This window comes from Boleophthalmus pectinirostris, unplaced genomic scaffold (genome assembly GCF_026225935.1).
Source record: "Boleophthalmus pectinirostris isolate CB_2022bp ecotype Guang Dong unplaced genomic scaffold, ASM2622593v1 HiC_scaffold_13, whole genome shotgun sequence".
Lineage (NCBI taxonomy): Eukaryota > Metazoa > Chordata > Actinopteri > Gobiiformes > Gobiidae > Boleophthalmus > Boleophthalmus pectinirostris.
The window spans coordinates 13,234,525-13,251,875 of record NW_026571036.1 but is presented as its reverse complement, the minus strand read 5'-3'; the positions used below and the strand labels follow the sequence as shown (position 1 = coordinate 13,251,875).

General features: G+C 41.4%; 2 protein-coding genes across 2 annotated transcripts in view; one reads left to right on the top strand and one right to left on the bottom strand.

Moving 5' to 3' along the window:
• Positions 1-453: 453 nt before the first annotated feature.
• Positions 454-5,614, bottom strand: hadhb (hydroxyacyl-CoA dehydrogenase trifunctional multienzyme complex subunit beta). Its single transcript, XM_020941775.2, has 16 exons — positions 5,511-5,614; positions 4,909-4,978; positions 4,776-4,817; positions 4,578-4,674; positions 4,323-4,367; positions 4,046-4,145; positions 3,880-3,967; positions 3,595-3,782; positions 2,865-3,045; positions 1,923-2,044; positions 1,764-1,843; positions 1,631-1,678; positions 1,462-1,549; positions 1,220-1,294; positions 930-1,094; positions 454-821 (listed from the first exon to the last, which is right to left on the bottom strand). The coding sequence occupies exons 2-16, from the start codon at positions 4,970-4,972 to the stop codon at positions 786-788; spliced, it is 1,419 nt and encodes a 472-aa protein (XP_020797434.1). The 5' UTR covers positions 4,973-4,978; positions 5,511-5,614; the 3' UTR covers positions 454-785.
• Positions 5,615-5,870: 256 nt separating this feature from the next.
• Positions 5,871-17,351, top strand: part of hadhaa (hydroxyacyl-CoA dehydrogenase trifunctional multienzyme complex subunit alpha a) — a 12,646-nt gene continuing 1,165 nt past the window's right edge. Inside the window, exons 1-20 of the mRNA XM_020941209.2 lie at positions 5,871-5,978; positions 6,588-6,629; positions 7,430-7,500; positions 7,619-7,752; positions 8,744-8,882; positions 8,956-9,075; positions 9,154-9,256; positions 13,265-13,387; positions 13,465-13,583; positions 13,686-13,742; positions 13,816-13,925; positions 13,997-14,131; positions 14,738-14,909; positions 15,939-16,025; positions 16,105-16,245; positions 16,325-16,393; positions 16,476-16,589; positions 16,678-16,759; positions 16,866-16,980; positions 17,201-17,346. Coding sequence (XP_020796868.2) covers positions 5,912-5,978; positions 6,588-6,629; positions 7,430-7,500; positions 7,619-7,752; positions 8,744-8,882; positions 8,956-9,075; positions 9,154-9,256; positions 13,265-13,387; positions 13,465-13,583; positions 13,686-13,742; positions 13,816-13,925; positions 13,997-14,131; positions 14,738-14,909; positions 15,939-16,025; positions 16,105-16,245; positions 16,325-16,393; positions 16,476-16,589; positions 16,678-16,759; positions 16,866-16,980; positions 17,201-17,346 — 2,146 coding nt within the window. The 5' untranslated portion in view covers positions 5,871-5,911. The remainder of the gene's footprint in view (positions 5,979-6,587; positions 6,630-7,429; positions 7,501-7,618; positions 7,753-8,743; positions 8,883-8,955; positions 9,076-9,153; positions 9,257-13,264; positions 13,388-13,464; positions 13,584-13,685; positions 13,743-13,815; positions 13,926-13,996; positions 14,132-14,737; positions 14,910-15,938; positions 16,026-16,104; positions 16,246-16,324; positions 16,394-16,475; positions 16,590-16,677; positions 16,760-16,865; positions 16,981-17,200; positions 17,347-17,351) is intronic.

Below are 17,351 nucleotides of genomic sequence, written 5' to 3'. Positions count from 1 at the left end.
GGGCGTAGATTTGCATAGGGACAGAGGGGACATGTTACAACCAATATTTGGAGAAGACAAAATAGTCCCTACCAATATTTGCCATTTTACTTTAATAAACAAAAATTTAAATTTATTCCAATATTTTTCCAAACTCAGTAGTATGAATTTACCAAGTTTTAGTTCATGTTTTGTTTATTAGATGTTCTGAGATGTATTTTTATGTATTTATGAGGTATTTTTATATGTATTTTTTTTTTATATGGTCCCCACCAAAGCTCAGGCCAAACCTACACCCTTGCTTAACACCATAGTTCAAGTGTTACTTAAAAAAACAACATGACAACATAAACATACAAAATTTGAGATTTATATTTCTTTTCATTTTCACTAACTGATTAAAAATTGTAGAGCTTATTGTTCACTATGTTTTAACAGTTTAAACCATTTATGTAAAAGAAATACATACACAAATTTCATTATCACATTATTTAATTTGAGTTTGTAAGAAAAACATTTTACAGCGTATAAACATTAGCATCACCACAGCTCCAGAGTGCTTAAACTTGGCTATGTTACATCAGACCTGACACGTGTCAATCGTCCACAAAAGGCAACATCCTTAAAAACAATCAGCTACAATTTAAACAGCCTCGGAGCAAAGTCTCATTTACATTAGTTTCCTCATACGTGTGGTTTCTGTCCCAGTTATTTTCCAAGGCAAAACGGTGCGTTATGTACACATGGATGTACGAATGTTAGCATGTTTGTCCAACGTCAAATACAGACATTATTCACTAAGTGCTTCACTGCGGGTAGGCTTCAATTACCATCCCATGGCCCTGAAAAATAACACAAAAAGGTTTTATAGCTCATTTATAATAGATTCAAATAGTTCCATACACATTATTTGTTTGTTTTTTCCCCCACTAATCAAAGAACTTGTATACCTGTCCTCCAGCTGCGCACGCTGCTACGAGACCAAACTGGCCTCCCTCTTTCTGCAGCCGGTGTGCGACTGTTGTGACCAGTCTGCAGCCAGTGGCACCAAACGGATGGCCCAGAGACAGAGAGCCGCCCCACAGGTTGAACTTCTCCATAGGAGGAGTCCCAACCTAAAAACAAACAAAATATGTATAAATGTTATTGTACAAATAATGTCTTTGCGAAAAAGACTTTCCACTCTGGGACAATAAAAGTCTAAAGTTTAAAGTTACAAGCATGTTTCGAGTTGCTTCACCTTTGCTTTCCTGCCCATATAGGTCTGTGCAAACCAGTCTGAGTCCATTGCTTTTAGATTTGCCATGATCTGACCCTGAAAGCAAAGGAACAGAAAATGTCACTACAGATACCAACTACACAGCCCACTAGCAGACACTCTGATAATGCATACATTTAACAAAAATTATAACAAAAAGATCAATAGTACTGATAGCAAGATATAACACAAAAGGTACGTGTATAAAACTGGGGTATACTCACAGCAAAGGCCTCATGGAACTCAAAAACATCGATGTCATTCATAGTTAAACCTGCTCTTTCCAAAACTTTAGGTGTGGCATATGTTGGTCTAAAAAACAATAAAAAATACATTTCAGGTTTTCTAAGTAAAGTCTTTTTCCCCTATACCACTTATTAACAAAAAGCTTACCCTAAAAGCAGCTGATCTTTGGGGTCTTGTGAAACATACACAAAATCTCTGCCATAAGAGAAATATAATGATAAGTCTTATATTTTTCTAACAGTATTTTTTGTAATTATCAAACTGAACGATAGAGACATACCTGAGATAGGCCTTGGGCTTGTAACCCATGGCCAAAGCCTTCTCTTCGGACATGATGAGAACAGCAGAGGCTCCATCAGTCTAAGAACACACAGAAGTTATTAGAAATTTATAAAACTTTCAACAATAGGACTGGTATAGGGTCTGTTTGCAGATGTACCAAGAAGGAAGAATTGGCAGCAGTGACTGTGCCATGAGGCTTCACAAAGGCTGGTTTCAGTTTAGCCATCTGCTCCATGGAGGATGGGCGGATACCGTTGTCCTTGGAAACAATATCACGACCTATAGATAATAAAGAAATGGGAAAATATTAAATACAGGTCTTTCAAATGATAGAGGTGGGTTCTTTAATGGCAAATAGTCACTTTTTTACTCAAGAGCTATATTTTGTTAGCCAGGCTGGTGCCACCTAGTGCCTCCCCTCAGTTTCATTCTCTCCAGCGACTAGGTCAGGAATCAGAATAAACAAGACGGTTCACAAAATCCCCGGAAGTGCAAGTTTGGGCACCAGCCAATCAACGAAGAGCCATACATTCTGTGTTGTCAACAATTCCCGAGATCGAGGATTTAAAGTCGGAACAAAGAAAATGTTTGGTGAATTTTATCAAGGGGAAAGACGTTTTTGCCCTTCTTCCTAGGGGATTTGGGAAAAGCTTAATATATCAGTCTGCCCCGTTAGCGGCGAATTACATACATCATGACCAAATAGCAGGAATTGGTTAAATGAAAAAAGTACCTGCCTACTGTCGAGCGAACAAATTCTAACACTGCAAGGTCAGATGGTTTCTACAAAGTGAAACTGGCTGATGAATCAGGCTAGTATTTTGCATGATTCATACATGTTTGACTAATTCTGTATTGCCCTTTGAGGCTTCAATGCTTAGAAAATGTCTGTTTTCAACTATCCACATTGCAATACTTTCAAGGAATTTATCAAAACGAACAAACTAAACTTGTAACCTAACCCTTTTTATGAATGAATGAAAAAAGTACGTTATTGGGCTCATTTGTAGTAAGCTATACAAGGTCACTATTCTGGATTACACTGAGCAAAATGTAACACAAAGATCTATGTAGATTAGAATTTAATACCAAATACTACCTGGCACTTTGAAAGAGACCACATCTCGCAGCAGTCCTTCATCTTGAGCCTTTTTGGCCAGAGTGTGAGAGCGCAGGGCAAACTCATCCTGCTCCAAACGGGACACTCCAAAAGCAGCAGCCAGACGATCAGCGCTGTGGCCCATAGTCTCTGCTGTGGAGAACTCCGCCACTGCAGGCAGCTGAGGACAACAAGGGGAAAGGGAAGTGTATTAGACAAGAAAATACAGTTATGGTTATCAGTTATGACCATAAACAGTCCCAAGAGCCAACAGATGGGAGATATTAACAAAAATTTACATTTTAATATTTTTTTTATTTGACAATAACGACAATCCTATTTTTGCATCCCATCAGAAATGCACTAGAATACAAATATCTTGGTTAAGGTTTTAGTATCACACTAAAAACAATATGACATTTACTTTTATTATATCCTTCTTTGGAAGATTACAATGTTTTGGGTCTTTTTATTTATTTTTGATGTGCATTATATAATTTTGCACCACCTCTCTAATAGTATCCCAATTTATGCCATTTTGGTACTCTTCAAATTTGGTTAAACTCTCTTCTTTCATCTCTTCTTTATCTTTTTCTTTACGCATCAAGAATAATGTATTACAATGCTTTAGCAAATCCTCTTGTGGAACAGTGAAGAGATGATCTTTCACTTGACGGTGCTCTTTAGTATGATTTGATATAAATGTAAAACTTGAATGCACATATATTACCTCTGGGGAAAGGTGCGCCAGCCTGATGCTTCCAATCAAACTCAGTCTCTGGCCGAGCGTCTTGGCCTTGTTGAGAGAAAGCATAGTCTTCCTCATCTTACGACTGTGACGGATGGGAACGTCAGACATGAACTCCACCCCTCCTGCTACGACCGCATCACACTGGCCAGCAGCAATCAGGCCCACAGCTAGAGACAGGGGAGGAGGGGAGGGCAAGACTAGTCAGTGGGGGCTATAGGGAGCCTAACAATAGCACAAGGTCAAAAGAGCAGATCAATGACAAACCTGAAGTCATAGCCTGGTTGGAGGAGATGCAGGCCATAGTGACAGTGTGAGCTGGGATCTTGTCAGAGAAACCTGCTCCAAGGGCAGCCTAAGGTTTAAAAAAAATAGAAAAAAGTAATGAAAAATCAGCTATTTTGAAAAAACCTAAATTAAATTGTTGGCTTACCTCTCTTGCTACATTGCTAGTTTTTACTTCTTGAATGACTGTTCCATAAATGATGTAGTCTACAGCGTCTTTAGGTATACTTGTTTTGTTCAAAAGCCCCCTAGGGAATAAAAATACAAGCTTCATCTTCAATAAAATGATATATACAATGCAATATATACGGTTAATAGTTCACAAATAGAATTTACTAGTGTAAGCAGATACACAACGGAACAAGATCACATGATGACAAAAAATAAACATAACATTCTACACAAATAGTACAACAAGGACTTACTGTAGAGCTGCTCTGGCCAGGTCATGAGGCATAAGGTCGGCGTATCTATAAACACAGTTTAGTTTATTTGTTTATTTATCAGGTACAATGCACATAAAAACATTGAACTACACAAAGAAGTCATATGTGTGTGCTAGGCCTAGATTATAGCAAAATTGTTCATTTCCACCTTCAGTCCCCACAAGCAAGAAAGATCACACACAGAGCTAACATGCAATGTCAACAATTTTATGAATGAATGACTGTATTACATACGCAGTTCCAGACATGAGGAAAGGTGTGCGGACTCCTTCCACCAACACAATGTTCTTCACTCCTGGCCGGGCAAGTGTCTTTTTACTTTTTGTTTGCGCTACAAATCCCAAATACAAGGTTGTAAATACCATATGTAAAGATGGTAAATTAAGTAAATATTTGTATATTTGTATATTGGCAACAGCTGTTAGAACTTACCCTGAGCATGTTGCTGGGATGTTGTACTCAGAGAGCGAGCAGCTGGAAGAATTACACCAATTATTTAGAAAAAAAAATACAGTAATAATAATAATAATGATGTGTTACAAAAGAATCTAAATGTATTTCTTACCAAACTGCACAGCTCTTGCAGGGCTGATTGGGTAGCTTCGCACGGAGTTCAGCAACATGGCCATGGTTACCTGGAAATAAAATAACAAGATAACAACAAGATATCAAAGGCAGCAATAAACTAGATGCATGAAGACAGTTTATGCAAATATTGAGCAAGCAAAGCGTATGCTCAAGAGTTAAACTGAGACTTAAATGTCACAGGAACAATAATGTATGATATTTCTGATTCAAATATGATTTTATTATACAGTGTGTCCTGTCAGTCACGGTCACAGCCCAACCCCCTGTTCTGTTCTGAGTCTGACCCTTCACCTACATTCATATCCCAATGACAACATTGGATCTAAAAGCGGGTCAGACGTGTACAAAGACAGAGAGGACTGTCTTAACCTTATACATGCATTCTGATCACATTCTCTTTGTAAAGCACTTGCATTTTCTCCAATGAGGCTAATTTCGCTGATTCTATGCTAGCAACATTAGCAAATTGGCTAACAAGATGTTGAACTTACAATGTTTTAGATCTACCAGACATGCAAGGCTTTCCCAGAGCGATAATATAATCAATGCTTTGGTGGATACATGTAGAATCTGCCTTACCTGTTATTTGTGTGATGATTGCACCTACACCGCTTCCCTGTCAGACCTCAGCCACACTCGGTACTGCGCTGTGGACTACAAAAACCGCTAACGCTTTCAATGACCCACAGAAGTTTTAGCTGACCTACATATGCCTAAACAAAAAACTTCAGACTTTAAAGTACCGTTTTTCATATAAAAGATAAAACATACAAATTCACCTTAATTTCGTGTGTTTATGTGATAAGCGATCATTTATTTACAGTAAAAAACACAAAATATAAATATGTTTGTGATTTCATGTAACGGCAAAACTAGAGGTGCTCCCAGGTCCTTGAACTTGTTTGACATTCGACACTCTTGCGCCCCCATCGGCCCGAACAAAAATTTAGGTTGATCGTTTTGAGTTTCAAGACAACACCATGGCATTTGCTCGTGCAGCCGGTATTTTATCTAAATTTGCACCCAGCAAGTGTCCTATATTTGCAGGTATGGAAAATGTTATTATATTGTGTGATTCTTTCATTTATTCGGGTAATTTGTCATACACGTTGCCAATTTCACTGTGTTTCATTCATACAACTGGGATGCTGAACTTTCACCCAGATATTTTCCATAGTGCTGATTCAGGGGATTGTAATTTAAATGCGTAGACATGTTTGGCAGAGATGTTATGTATTGTTTAATTTTTTAATTTTTCTAATAAAATGCAGTGAATTTTACTTTTTGGGGGGCTGAACCATTATATATTGAGCCTCATTGATTGTGAGTCTGAATGAGTGAATCCTTGAACCATTTGACCCTATGACCTGTCAAACTGCAGTTGTTACCTCCAAATCACAATAAAATGTGACACACAGTGCAGGTTTAAGTTTGGTCATAATTGAGTTAATATATCTAATTTAATAATTTCTATATTGACCCAAAACGTTATGCTTTTGTATGTACTCATTATTTGATCTCTTTAAGTCAGTCCAGTAATAAATGTTATATTTGTGTAATTACTTTTTATTACTAACCATTGGACCAAGATTGTTGTGTGTTTATCAGGTACAGTTTTATATGGGCCATAGTTCACCTGTCTGCTCTGTCTCTCAGGTCATGCCAGTAGAAGCCTTTCCGTGTCCTCAACCTTGGCAGGTAACGTAATGAAACTGTTTAAAAAAATACTGTATTTAACACAATTTAGTCCCCATTTTCTTTTTATGTTAATATGTTATAGAAATACATATACATGGAACCCTAATTGAACTAGAACTGGTTTGATACAGCATTTTGTTCTCATAATAATCTATTTTAACACAAAAATAGTCACTTTTCTTCTGCCAAAGTTTGATTTAAATCCCCCAACTGTATCACTGAAGATGATACATGATTGAATTAGTATTGTCACAATACAAAAATTTAGCACGATACTCGATACAGATTTTGATACCCAAATTATTATTTACAAAGCTTTTTTTAAAACAAAATTGTAATTTTCAATTCAAAACAATAGTATTTGTTCATTCTACCATGTGGTCTTACACAGTTGAGCTGATAAAATTCAAGATGAAATTCAAGGTCACAATTTTTTATATGATTTTATTTTATTTTCAGTATCAATACTTGTTTAAATGCGTATCTACTTTCGATAATAATTTTAGGATCAATTAGTATCTGATTTTCAATACCTTTTACAACCCTAGACTGAATCTTGATCTCGATTTAAAATGCAAATAGCCCATCCGTTCACTCAATCAATCATTTATTTTTATTCCTCCAATATCAATCAACGTGGTCTTTTCTTTCTTTCCATTCCACTTCCCATTCCTATCACCTTTGTTATGTGTGTCAAAACCTCCAAACAACACATGCCACTAACATAATGTAATTTTGTTGTCCACATGCCTTTATATTGTTCATTCCTGATTTGTCCCTGTCTTCCTGTCTGTATCCAGCTCGAACACATGTCAGCTACGAGCTCAAGGATGATGTGGCAGTTATACGACTCAATGATCCCACGTCCAAGGTAGGAGACATACATGCACGTGTCAAGAACATTCCCATTGGTGACACTGCCTGTTGACTGGCTGTCACGCTGTGGGTCCACCTTTCCCCGGATTAATCAGTATTTGTGTTTTGTGGAGGTGAACACCCTGTCAGAGCAGCTGCAGTCGGAGCTGACAGAGGTGATGGGAGAGATCTGGTCCAACGGAGCGGTGAAAAGTGCAGTCCTCATCTCCAGCAAACCAGGCTGCTTCATAGCCGGGGCAGACATCAAGTAGGGCGTACTCAATATTGTTATCAGTTTGGGTTCGTAATAGTATGTGAAAAGCTTTTGAATAAATTATCCTCCAGGCTGCATGATGGCAAAGTGGTTTGGTTTTGGAGGTGTAATGATATCCAAGTCTCACGATACGATATCATCACAGTATGAACCTCACAGTACGATATTTATTGCGATATCGTGGGAAAGCTCACGATATGGTGGGGAGGACCATGAGTAGGGATGGAACAATATCCAAATCTTTTGGTACAATATTTTCACGATATACATCTCATTTCTCATATTTATTGTGATATTGTGTAGATACAAACAAAACTGTTAATATCTGACTTTTTCCTCTTAAAATGCCTTGACAAGGCTTAATCCAAAAAAGTTTTATTTCTTCTTGTAGTCTAAACTGAAATGGAGCAAAGGATCATGGTCTATGTAGTTCCCTCAGTTTTTTTTTTTTAGCTATTGCTGCACCATAACTCTTAATTTAAGCAAAAAGACTTGTAATTTAATATATTGTGATGGTCCACGATATTATTGTGAGAACTTTGACGATATGATATCACGATATTTCGGTTATTGTTACATCCCTATTTTGTTAGCAAGGTACAAACTGAAAAAATGTCTTCAGTTTATTCCTGTCTATGTGTGTTAGTGTAGAGATAACATCATTGCAATATACCGTAAATACAGTATAATACAAGTATCATATTCATGGGTTTCAGCTTCTTGGTATAGGCAACATTTTGAGGACTTTCCCATTCAAAAGACACAATTAAACTGTTTATGCTATGGAAACTATTCTAATTTCTCAACATTCTGAAGCCTATGGATACTCGGATTTGGCCAGTACACACCCCTAGTGCTCACCCTTGGATTGTACATGTTATGTTCAATCTAAATCTTGCTAATTCCTGAATGGCTTTTATTTTAGTATACTTTTGGCATTTCTTTGTTTGAAAGTTAAAATCATGTGTATTCCTTGTCTCTGCAGCATGATTTCGGCGTGTAAGAGCAGCCAGGAGGTGACGCAGCTGTCACAGGAGGGCCAGAAGATGTTTGATAAGATTGAGAAATCACCCATCCCCATTGTGGCTGCTATCAACGGATCCTGCCTGGGTGGAGGCCTAGAAGTAAGAACAGAAAAAAGGGGGAAAAACTGAATAAATTGGTCAGAATATTTTATCTTTTTATGTGTCTTTGCAGTTTGCTTTAGCTTGCCAGTACAGAGTGGCCACCAAGAGCCATAAAACCATCCTGGGCACACCAGAAGTCATGCTGGGACTGCTGCCTGGAGCTGGTGGAACTCAAAGACTGCCTAAAATGGTCATTAAAACTTATATATATACTGTTTCGTGACAGGTCACTTATGGTATAGGTCTAAACTTTCTGTTACATGTCTAGGTGGGGCTTCCTGGAGCATTTGACATGATGTTGACAGGCAGAAACATCAGAGCAGACAAAGCAAAGAAGATGGGCCTAGTGCACCAGCTGGTTGACCCTTTAGGTTGGTAATAATATATAATGGCAACATTGATTTACAACACAGAAATGCAGTCAGAACTATAACCATTTAGACTTATTGATATAAAATGACTATTGTATTATCTCAGACTTCTGCAATTTATCAAATCAGGATAAAATGTATTTAAATGTGTCCTCCTTGAACCGTCACCTTATCGTGGTGGAGGGGTTTGAGTGCCCGAATGATCCCGGGAGCTATGTTGTCGGGGGCTCCGTGCCCCTGGTAGGGTCACCCAAGGCAAACAGGTCCGGGGGGACGGGTCAGACGAAGAACGGTTCAGAAGCCCCTATGATGAGTACACCAACAAGGCCAGTTACGTCGCCCGGATTGGCGTCACCGGGGCCTCACCCTGGAGCCAGGCCTGGGGTGGGTGCTCGCCAGCGAGCGCCTGGTGGCCGAGCCTCCCCCCACGGGGCTCGGCCGGGCTCAGCCCGAAGGAGCGACGTGGGGCCGTCCTCACGTGGGCCCACCACCCGCAGGAGGATCCATATGGGGCCGGTGCAGAGAGATCTGGGCAGCAGTCGACGGCGGGGGCCTCGGCGACCAGATCTCCGGACATGGAGACTAGCTCTGGGGACATGGAATGTCACCTCGCTGGGGGGGAAGGAGCCTGAGCTTGTGCGGGAGGTTGAGCGTTACCGACTAGATATAGTCGGCCTCACCTCCACGCACAGTTTGGGCTCTGGAACCCAACTCCTTGAGAGGGGCTGGACTCTCCATTTCTCTGGCGTTGGCCGCGGGTAGCGGCGGCGGGCTGGTGTGGGCCTGCTCATTGCCCCACAGCTCAGTCGCTGTGTGTTGGAGTTCACCCCGGTGAACGAGAGGGTCGCGTCCCTGCGCCTTCGGGTCGGGGACAGGTCTCTCACTGTGGTGTCGGCCTACGGGCCGAACAGCAGTGCAGAGTACCCGGCCTTCTTGGAGTCCTTGGGAGGGGTACTAGACAGTGCACCGACCGGGGACTCCGTTGTTCTCCTGGGGGACTTCAACGCCCACGTGGGCAACGACAGTGACACTTGGAGAGGGGTGATTGGGAGGAACGGCCTCCCCGATCTGAACCCGAGTGGTGTTTTGTTATTGGACTTCTGTGCTAGTCACAGTTTGTCCATAACGAACACCATGTTCGAGCACAAGGGTGCCCATAAGTGCACGTGGCACCAGGACACCCTAGGACGGAGGTCGATGATCGACTTTGTCGTCGTGTCATCTGATCTCCAGCCGCGTGTCTTGGACTCTCGGGTGAAGAGAGGGGCTGAGCTGTCAACTGATCACCACCTGGTTGTGAGTTGGGTTCGCTGGCGGAGGAGGAAGCCGGAAAGACCTGGCAGGCCCAAGCGTGTAGTGAGGGTCTGTTGGGAACGTCTGGCGGAGCCCTCTGTCAGAGGGACCTTCAACTCGCACCTCCGGGAGGACTTCTCCCGGATTCCGGGGGAGGCCGGAGATATGGAGTCCGAGTGGGCTTCATTCTCGGCCTCTATTGTCAATGCGGCTGCTCGGAGCTGTGGGCGTAAGGTCTGTGGTGCCTGTCGCGGCGGCAACCCCAGAACCCGGTGGTGGACACCGGAAGTAAGGGATGCTGTCAAGCTGAAGAAGGAGTCCTATCGGGCCTTGCTGGCTCGGGGGACTCCTGAGGCAGCTGACGGGTACCGGCGGGCCAAGCGTGCTGCAGCCCGTGTGGTCGCGGAGGCAAAAACTCGGAGCTGGGAGGAGTTCGGGGAGGCCATGGAGAAGGACTATCGGACGGCCTCAAAGAGATTCTGGCAAACCGTCCGGCGCCTCAGGAGGGGAAAGCAGTTCTTCACCAACACTGTTTACAGTGCGGGGGGAGAGCTGCTGACCTCGACTGGGGACGTTGTCCGGCGGTGGAAGGAATACTTTGAGGATCTCCTCAATCCCACCGTCACGTCACGTCCTCCGAGGAGGAGGCCGAGGCTGGGGACTCGGAGGCGGACTCATCCATCACCCTGGCCGAAGTCACTGAGGTGGTTGGCAAGCTCCTTGGTGGCAAGGCTCCGGGTTTGGATGAGATCCGTCCTGAGTACCTGAAGTCTCTGGATGTTGTGGGGCTGTCTTGGCTGACACGCCTCTTCAACATCGCGTGGCGGTCGGGGACAGTACCTCTGGACTGGCAAACCGGGGTGGTGGTCCCTCTGTATAAGAAGGGGGACCGGAGGGTGTGTTCCAACTATAGGGGGATCACACTTCTCAGCCTTCCCGGTAAGGTCTATGCCAGGGTACTGGAGAGGAGAATCCGGCCGATAGTCGAACCTCGGATTCAGGAGGAGCAGTGTGGTTTTCGTCCTGGCCGTGGAACACTGGACCAGCTCTACACTCTCCATAGGGTGCTCGAGGGTTCATGGGAGTTTGCCCAACCAGTCCACATGTGTTTTGTGGATCTGGAGAAGGCATTCGACCGTGTCCCTCGTGGTGTCCTGTGGGGGGTGCTCTGGGAGTATGGGGTCCGGGGCCCTTTGCTAAGGGCTGTCCGGTCCCTGTATGACCGGAGCAGGAGCTGTGTTCGCATTGCCGGCAGTAAGTCAGACCTGTTCCCGGTGCATGTTGGACTCCGCCAGGGCTGCCCTTTGTCACCGGTTCTGTTCATTGTATTTATGGACAGAATTTCTAGGCGCAGTCAGGGGCCGGAGGGGGTCCGGTTTGGGGACCACAGGATTTCATCTCTGCTGTTTGCGGACGATGTTGTCCTGTTGGCTTCATCGAGCCAGGACCTGCAGTGTGCACTGGGGCGGTTTGCAGCCGAGTGTGAAGCGGCTGGGATGAAGATCAGCTCTTCCAAGTCCGAGGCCATGGTTCTCGACCGGAAAAAGGTGGCTTGCCCTCTCCGGGTGGGTGGGGAGTCTTTGCCTCAAGTGGAGGAGTTCAAGTATCTCGGGGTCTTGTTCACGAGTGAGGGAAGGACGGAACTGGAGATTGACAGGCGGATTGGTGCAGCTTCGGCAGTGATGCGGTTGCTGTATCTGACCGTTGTGGTGAAGAGGGAGCTGAGTCGAAAGGCGAAGCTCTCGATTTACCGGTCAGTCTTCGTTCCTACTCTCACCTATGGTCATGAGCTCTGGGTAGTGACCGAAAGGACGAGATCGCGGATAAATCCAGACTCAAAACATTTCTGTTTAACTGTGCATATAACTGAAAGGTTTTCATTCCGCACTCTTCTCTCCAATTTATGTCTCTCTTTTTTAATTTTAATCTTCATGATTATTTATGTTTTGATTTGTTTTTATTATGATTTTAATGTATTTCTTATTCTGTAAAGCACTTTGAATTACTTTGTGTACGAATTGTGCTATACAAATAAACCTTGCCTTGCGGATACAAGTGCTCGAAATGAGTTTCCTCCGCAGGGTGGCTGGGCGCTCCCTTAGAGATAGGGTGAGGAGCTCAGTCACACGGGAGGAGCTCGGAGTAGAGCCGCTGCTCCTCCACGTCGAGAGGAGCCAGTTGAGGTGGCTCGGGCATCTGTTCCGGATGCCTCCTGGGCGCCTCCCTCGGGAGGTGTTCCGGGCATGTCCCGCCGGGAGGAGGCCCCGGGGAAGACCCAGGACACGCTGGAGGGACTATGTCTCTCGGCTGGCCTGGGAACGCCTCGGGGTCCCCCCGGAGGAGCTGGAGGACGTGTCTGGGGTGAAGGAAGTCTGGGAGTCCCTGCTTAGGCTGCTCCCCCCGCGACCCGGCCCCGGATAAGCGGACGAAAATGGATGGATGGATGGATAAATGTGTTAAAATGGAGCCACATAATCAAAAATATTGCTTTTTATTAAACACTTTTTATTTATTTATTTTTGACAACATGTTATATGTTTATTCTTACGTCGTGATTATTTTTCAAATCTCAGTGAACCTCCCCTCTGTGATCCCCTCTGAATTTGGATACAGATACATACTTAATAATAAACAATACATTTGTTTTATGATAGACTGAGATAGTGAGTTATAATGTGAGCAAAGGAGTTTTATCTTTGTATGCATTTTTCACAGGCCCTGGGGTGAAACCTGCTGAAGAAAGAACGATCGAATATCTTGAGGAAGTGGCTGTAGATCTGGCCAAAGGAATCGTCAACAAGAAAGTTCCCCTCTCAAAACAGAAAGGCCTTGTACAAAGTATGATAAAAAATAATTATACGGTACAGATTTTTTGAGGTATATACATTAATATTAAGATGTTATTACTTTATTAGAATTGCAGGACATGGTCATGGGGCTCGGTCCAGTGCAAAACAAGATCTACAAAACAGTCAGGGAGAAGGTGCAGAAACAGACGAAAGGCCTGTACCCCGCTCCTGTCAAGATCATTGAAGTAAGTGCAACCTGTCTGAAAGTATATACATTTTCTCTTTTGAAGATACAAGAGTTAAAGTTCAAAAGTCAAAGATATAATATTAAGTTCTTTTGCCTACAGTGTGTTCAAGCAGGTATGGAGAAGGGCAGAGAGACAGGCTATAAAACTGAATCTGAAGTAAGCATCAATGTCTATGAATTGTCTGTTAAATAGTTAAGGAATTATTTGTAATATTTCCCACAATGCACAGAACTTTGGACAGCTGGCGATGACTCCAGAATCCCGGGCTCTGATTGGCCTGTATCACGGTCAGGTGACTTGTAAGAAGAACAAATTTGGGAGTCCAGAGAAGGAAGTGAAGTGAGTGTTCAGTTGTGATGATTTTATGATTGTACATTTCTAAGTTTTGATTCTAATTTCTTGTATTTTAGAAAACTGGCCATCCTGGGTGCAGGGCTGATGGGGGCAGGTATTGCACAGGTGTCCATTGACAAAGGTCTAAACACCATCCTGAAGGACACCACAGTAGAAGGCGTCAGTAGAGGAGAGGAGCAGGTCTACAAAGGGTAATATTATATTTTATGCTTTAAACCTGTGTTATGAATCATTTATATTTATAGTATTACATGACAATATAACATTCAATATAGAAAAACAAAGATTATGCACAAGTAAAAATGGCTTGTATTAGGAATTGGATTGTGGATTGGGTAATATGACCAAAAAAAAATTAAATCTAAGTTTCTTTCATATTGGTAGATGATGATTTTTTATTACATTTAATTTTTTTCATATTAACTATATAATATGTATTTTAATAATGAATTAAAGTATTAATTCCTGAACATAAACAAGAGGGACTTTTAATAATTGCCATTTATAACAATTGAATCTCAATCTTGATTAAAATTTTATGAATTTGCGTGTATGTAAATGTTTTAATATTCCACATTAATTAATAAAAATACCTATTCAGTAATAATAATCCACTCTAATCAATATTCTCAATTCAAAGTAATAAAAAAATTATAAGTTAATTGTTTTTAAGTGAAATATTTTGAGCAGGTATACGATGATTAGAACAAAATTAGTATGTTATTTTCCATATATAATCAACGCATTTGTAACAAGCTGCATAAGCACATTGAATTTCCCCCTTGCTACCTGTGCAGTCTCAACACAAAGGTGAAGAAGAGAGCTCTGACGTCGTTCGAGCGCGATGCCACTCTGTCTAACCTCTCGGCTCAGCTGGACTACTCGGGCTTCCAGACGGTGGACATGGTGATCGAGGCTGTGTTTGAGGACATCAACATCAAGCACAAAGTCATCAGGGAAATAGAAGAGGTGAGGCGTGCTCTGGAAAGTTACAGTGTCTGATGAAAGCTGGAATATAGGATTGTGTAATCATGTGTTTGCAGAAGTACTGATTTTGCAGTCAGGTTATGATAAATATTAGGGATGTAACGATATCCAGATCTCTCGGTACGATATTATCACGATATGCATCTCACGATATTTATTGTGATATAATTGTAGAGAGGACACTTTATTGCTTTTAAAATACCCTGACAAGATTTTGATGTGAATTATTTCTGTCATAATCGCAAGAATTCAAGTAAAAACATACCTCTTCATGTTGTCTGCACTGAAATGAATCATGGGATATGTAGTTCCCAATGTTTATTAGCTATTGCTACTATAAAACAATACATTTAAGGAAAGGATTTTGTAATTCGATATATTGTGACAGCCCACGAAGACTTCTGACGATACAATATCACGATATTTTGGTTATTGTTACATCCCTAATAAATATAGTATTTTGTATAGTACTTATAAAGATACTACGAAAACAATACAGGGATAGTAGCTCCTGGACACCATTTGACATCAGTGCAATTTGTGGTAGATAGTTGTTCAAAGTGCAATGCAATGGTAAAAATACAATTAGAAAATAAAACCTAAATAAATAAAAGATAATTTATTTCAGATCCCTACTGGCATATGCAGCTTAGTGTATCAAAGAGGTGTCAAACATTTTCATCAGTATCAGAATATTGTAAGACCACATGCCAATATTAAAAACTACAGTTGCTTTGTGTTGAAAAAAAATTTAAATTGATAATAAAAACATTTTTGTAAGCATAGAACTGGAGATTTAAATTTCATTATTGGGAAAACATACTCATACTTTTCCTGGGGGCATGTCACATCTCAATATAACAGTTCTTAATAGTTATAGGCAAATGTTTAATTTACAAAAATATTCAAGCAAAAACAATTACACATTCTAAATACCATGCACACAATGTAAGCCCAATTAAATATGGCTTAGTCCACGGTGATAAAAATATAATATAATTTTTCCCGCAGGTGATCCCTCCTCACTGTGTTTTTGCCTCAAACACTTCTGCTTTACCCATCAAGGACATCGCCGCTGCCAGCAAACGCCCAGAGAAGGTATGGCGGTCAGTGGATTACTTCTATATTCTAACACAGTATAAAACAAAAAGACTTAAATTTATTGCTTTGCTTGCAGGTGGTCGGCATGCACTACTTCTCTCCAGTGGACAAAATGCAGTTACTTGAAATCATCACCACAGATAAAACTTCTAAAGACACACTCGCTTCTGCTGTCAGTGTTGGGCTCAAACAAGGGAAGATTATTATTGTGGTTGGAGTAAGTACTTTTTATTTTATTTTTATTTCTATGTTCTTACAATACATTTCTTCAATTTTACCTTAAATCACACTTCTAGGATGGTCCAGGCTTTTACACGACCCGCTGTTTGGCTCCCATGCTGGCAGAAGCTGTTAGAGTTCTCCAGGTATACCACCACTACCGTATTTTCTCATATTATTTGTCACTTTTGGTTATGATAATTGCTATTTTTTGAAATGGTTTAAAAGGAAGGAACTGGACCGAAAAAGCTGGACACACTGACCACAGGTTTTGGTTTCCCTGTGGGAGCTGCAACTCTGGCTGATGAAGTAGGAATTGATGTAGCAGCCCATGTAGCAGAGGTAACGCTCAGTCTATAGTCATTTTTGTAAAAAATAATGCTAAAACGCCTTGTTATTTATTTGAAATATGTTTGTATTCTGTATGTAGGATCTTGGTAAAGCATTTGGTTCTCGATTCGGAGGTGGAAATGTAGAAGTACTCAAGACAATGGTGGAGAAAGGTTTTAAAGGCATGTTACTACTATTTACTATTGCCTAAAATATGAAAAAAAAAAAAACCCAAAAAACTCAAAACTCAAACTGATCTTAAACTCAAGTGCTATCTGTCAATTCCAGGTCGTAAATCCGGCAAAGGTTGTTTTGTCTATGGAAAGGGCAAAAAGGGCAAGACTGTGAATTCAGATGCTGAGAAAATTCTACAAAAATTCAAATTGTCCGCTCCATCCACAGTGTAAGTTTGCTAGAAATCCTGGTTTTTACAATATTATAAATTTATTAGGAATGATTCAGGCTTGGGATAGTTAATTAAGTAATTAAGTTACCTAAGCCTGAATCATTCTAATTATTAGTTATAGTTATTATAAAATGTTACAGATTTACTCTTATACCTTCTGGTTTTAATTTCTTTCCTTGCATTATCTCATCTTTTCTTGTCTTCTTTGTATCTGCAGATCCTCAGATTCTGATATCCAATACAGGCTGGTGTCTCGATTTGTCAATGAAGCAGTGCTGTGCCTTCAGGAGGGCATCCTGACTAGCCCAGTAGAGGGCGACATTGGAGCAGTATTCGGCCTGGGCTTCCCTCCTTGTTTGGGTGGTAAG

What these genes read in the sequence shown, in the direction of transcription:
- hadhb (XM_020941775.2), bottom strand. Translation starts at nt 4,972, where the DNA reads ATGGCCATGTTGCTGAACTCCGTGCGAAGCTACCCAATCAGCCCTGCA. An exon ending in CTGGCCAGAGCAGCTCTACA is followed by an intron (nt 4,146 to 4,322) that starts GTAAGTCCTTGT and finishes TTTATTCCCTAG; the next exon opens with GGGGCTTTTGAACAAAACAA. An exon ending in CGTGCGCAGCTGGAGGACAG is followed by an intron (nt 822 to 929) that starts GTATACAAGTTC and finishes GTTATTTTTCAG; the next exon opens with GGCCATGGGATGGTAATTGA.